This window comes from Pygoscelis adeliae, unplaced genomic scaffold, assembly GCF_000699105.1.
Source record: "Pygoscelis adeliae isolate BGI_AS28 unplaced genomic scaffold, ASM69910v1 Scaffold513, whole genome shotgun sequence".
Lineage (NCBI taxonomy): Eukaryota > Metazoa > Chordata > Aves > Sphenisciformes > Spheniscidae > Pygoscelis > Pygoscelis adeliae.
In genome coordinates, this window is record NW_008824591.1 from 1152742 (window position 1) to 1155953 (window position 3212).

General features: G+C 60.4%; 1 protein-coding gene across 1 annotated transcript in view; it reads left to right on the top strand.

Moving 5' to 3' along the window:
* NKAIN1 (Na+/K+ transporting ATPase interacting 1) overlaps nucleotides 1-3212 on the top strand; it is a 37498-nt gene that overhangs the window by 33142 nt on the left and 1144 nt on the right. The window contains exons 4-5 of the mRNA XM_009322232.1: nucleotides 467-664; nucleotides 1478-1538. Of these exons, the coding sequence (XP_009320507.1) occupies nucleotides 467-664; nucleotides 1478-1538 (259 nt within the window). The remainder of the gene's footprint in view (nucleotides 1-466; nucleotides 665-1477; nucleotides 1539-3212) is intronic.

Here is a 3212-nt window from a genome sequence, read left to right on the forward strand (position 1 = left end):
GCGGGACCCCCGCAAGGCTCCGCGGGGATGGGGATGGGGGGATGGCACCCCGAAACCCTCTCTGCTCTGCATCCCTGGACCACACTGGCGGGGTGATCCCATAGTCTCATCTTTCAGATGGCTGGATGCAGCCGGCTCCATCGCAAGCGGCTGCTTCCCTGCCTCAAGGCAAAGCTGCCGTGCTGGTGACCGCTCCAGGACATCCGTGATGTCACCTGGTCATCGTGGCACACCTGGATGCTGCTTGACCAAATGGCCCATGACACCGGCGTGGGAGGAGGCCACAAACCCCAGGGACACTGGCTGCGGGTTAGGGAGGTGGAGGGGTTCATTGGCCGCACTGCATTAACGTGGTCTGGGTCTCGTGGAGCATCCTTGGGTAGGAAAAGCCCATTTTCTGCCCAACCCCTCTGCAAAGAGCCTCAGCTCCACGGTCTGTGCCTCCTCCTCTGCTCCCCTCCCGCAGGATCGAGACTTCATCATGACCTTCAATACCTCACTGCATCGCTCCTGGTGGATGGAGAATGGGCCAGGCTGCCTGGTGACGCCGGTGATGAACTCCAACCTGGCGCCCGAGGACCATCACGTCATCACTGTCAGCGGCTGCCTGCTCGACTACCAGTACATCGAGGTAGTGAGCAGTGCCACGCAGATATTCCTGGCGGTAAGGGCAGCTGCTGGCACTTTTCCTCCTCATCCCAAATTGTGAAGCGAGAGAGGAGGGACGGTGGCAGGGACCAGGGTGAGCAGAGCCACCGTGGTCCAGCTGGAGATGTCCCACCATCACGCATCCATCAAGGGTGGCGTTGGCTCAGGGGTGGGAAGAGAGGAGCAGACGGAGCCCATGCCAGCACCCCGGGGGTGCTGCCCACCCCAGAACCTGGCAGGCTGTGGGCTGGATGCTGCAGGAATCGGGGGGTTCTCGGTGTAACACACCCAGACGCGTTGCCGGAGTGTGAGCCGGTGGGATGCGCCGCTTGCTGGAAAGGGAGGGTCCCCCCTTCCCGGTGGCTGTCTCACCCCATGGGGAGGTGGAAAGGGGATATACCTGGATGCAAAGCTCCTGGGGAGCCCTGGGGGGCTGCAAGAAAATAAAGCTTTGAAGGGAATTGGGGTCCAGAGCAGCTGCCATGCACCCACCAAAGGGGCACCCAGCGCTACATGGGGCTCAGCACCCTCTGCGCTGCTGTCCCAGTGTGCTGCCAGCCCGTCCCCCCAAGAGCCACCACCCTTGTCCCCCTCGTGCAGCTGAAACCATCCGATCTTGCTGCATCCCAAACCAGCACCCGTCCCCACCGGAGATGGACTCCAGCACCACCAGCCCAGAGGCAGCCCCTATCCTGCCCAGGGTCCCCCCAGGATGCTCCCAGGCATCCACCTTGCAGCACCCAGCTCTGTCCCCCCACCAACACCATGCCGGTCACCGTGCCCGTCACCCCAATAACCGACTGCTCTCTGCCCGCTTTTTGTTTCGCAGCTCTTTGGCTTCGTCTATGCCTGCTATGTCAGCAAAGTGTTCCTGGAAGAAGAAGACAGTTGTAAGTTATTTTGCTATCAGTCACGGGGGAAGAGCCGCAGCCCTGCAAAATGGCCTTGGCTAACGCTGGCCAGCACCTCGCCGGGGCAGCAGCTCCCAGCCGGGGATGGGGGAGCAATGCCTGGGTCGCAGGCGGGTGAAGGGATCCCTTTAGCTGGGTTTTTTGCCCCATTTTTCCATCCCCGATGAGGCAGATGCACTGGGGTGCGATGTGCCGCCCCGTGCCACGAGCGGTCTCCCCTGCCCGCCTTGAGGAGGGTGCTGCACCCTGGCCAGGGCTGGGAGAGGAGGGGGACAGGGACACCGAGCCCTGAGTTGCCGCATCTCCCATGGGACTGCAGCGCTCACAACCTTCGGGTGCAGGAACAGGACCGGTTTCATCCAACGTGTGGGGTCGGGCTTCGTCCCCGCACCAGCCCACGAAGAGGCTGAGATGGCCCCCGGTCCCTGGTCCCCGCACCAGCATCACGGCACCGAGTCCAGCTCCCGTTGAAGCCGGGATGCTCATCCCCATGCGCGGCCACTCAGGGGTTGGATTTGGGGCCGGCATCACTCTCGCTGCTCCCCACTGACCCGGATTCAGAGCATCTCCCCCAGGTCCCTGGTCCGGTGTGGCAGCGGGGAGAATCGCCCTTGCTGTAAAAAGCCACCTCCAAGCCCCAATAAATTCACGGTGAATGCTCCTCCTGGTGCGGATCCGGCCCCGGGGGGGCTGCAGGAGAGCCGTCCTCCTTGCTCACGTCTCCCGGAGCCAGCCATCACCTGCCTCACCCTTTCGACGGCCACCTGGGGCTTGGGGACGATGAAATGGGAAATATTATGTCCCCCCAGCCAGCATCCCCACGGACAGCGGGGTGGCAGAGCGTGCCTCCCCGCCTCAAGGTTTTTCACCCCAAAGCAGGGGGAAAACCAGCAATTTAAGCAAAGTTACGGGCTAATTTTTCTACAATCTATATTGTGCTTTCCGATCTGACAACGATCCCTGCAAACACCCCTCCAGAAGTGCTGAGCACCCCGGCCCCAATTAACCAGGCGGTTAAGGCTGGAGCCATCCAACCGCATTAAATGCTCATCTGCCATTAATTAATTTGCCCCAGCTGGCAGCTCCCGGCAGCCGACCGCAGGCAGGGATGTGCCGCAACCGCCGGCACGGCAAAAACCACCCAGATGCGCTCAGCATCGGGCTCCTTCCCCCCAGCATCGGGATGAGCATCCCTGCCGGTGCTGCGGACCCACAAATGGTCCCAGTCCAGCCCAGGAGATGCCGGGGTTCAGCATCCTCCTGTTTCCCCCCCGCTGCCGGGAACCGGTGTAGCGGAAAAGGAAAATCTCCGTGTGAAATTGGACATTGCCTGCGGTAATAACTTGTTTCTGTACCCGGGGAGCTGGCAAAAGGTTTTATCTACTGCCGCCGGCTTTGAAGCGTGTTTGCATTCAAACAAACTCCTGCATTCAATACACTTTTAATATTAATGCTGCTGGAGCCCGAGATTCAAATGCATCGTTTTTAATGGAATATCTTATTAGATTTGGAAATGGATGGATGGTGTCAAAATTGAGAGCTGGCTGAATATTAAGTCAGGAAGATAAATATGCTGGGAGAACTGGGCTCCCCCCTCGAGCTCACTGCTGCTTCCCGGTGTGCGAATCCACCCGGATCATGGCTCCTTGGGGA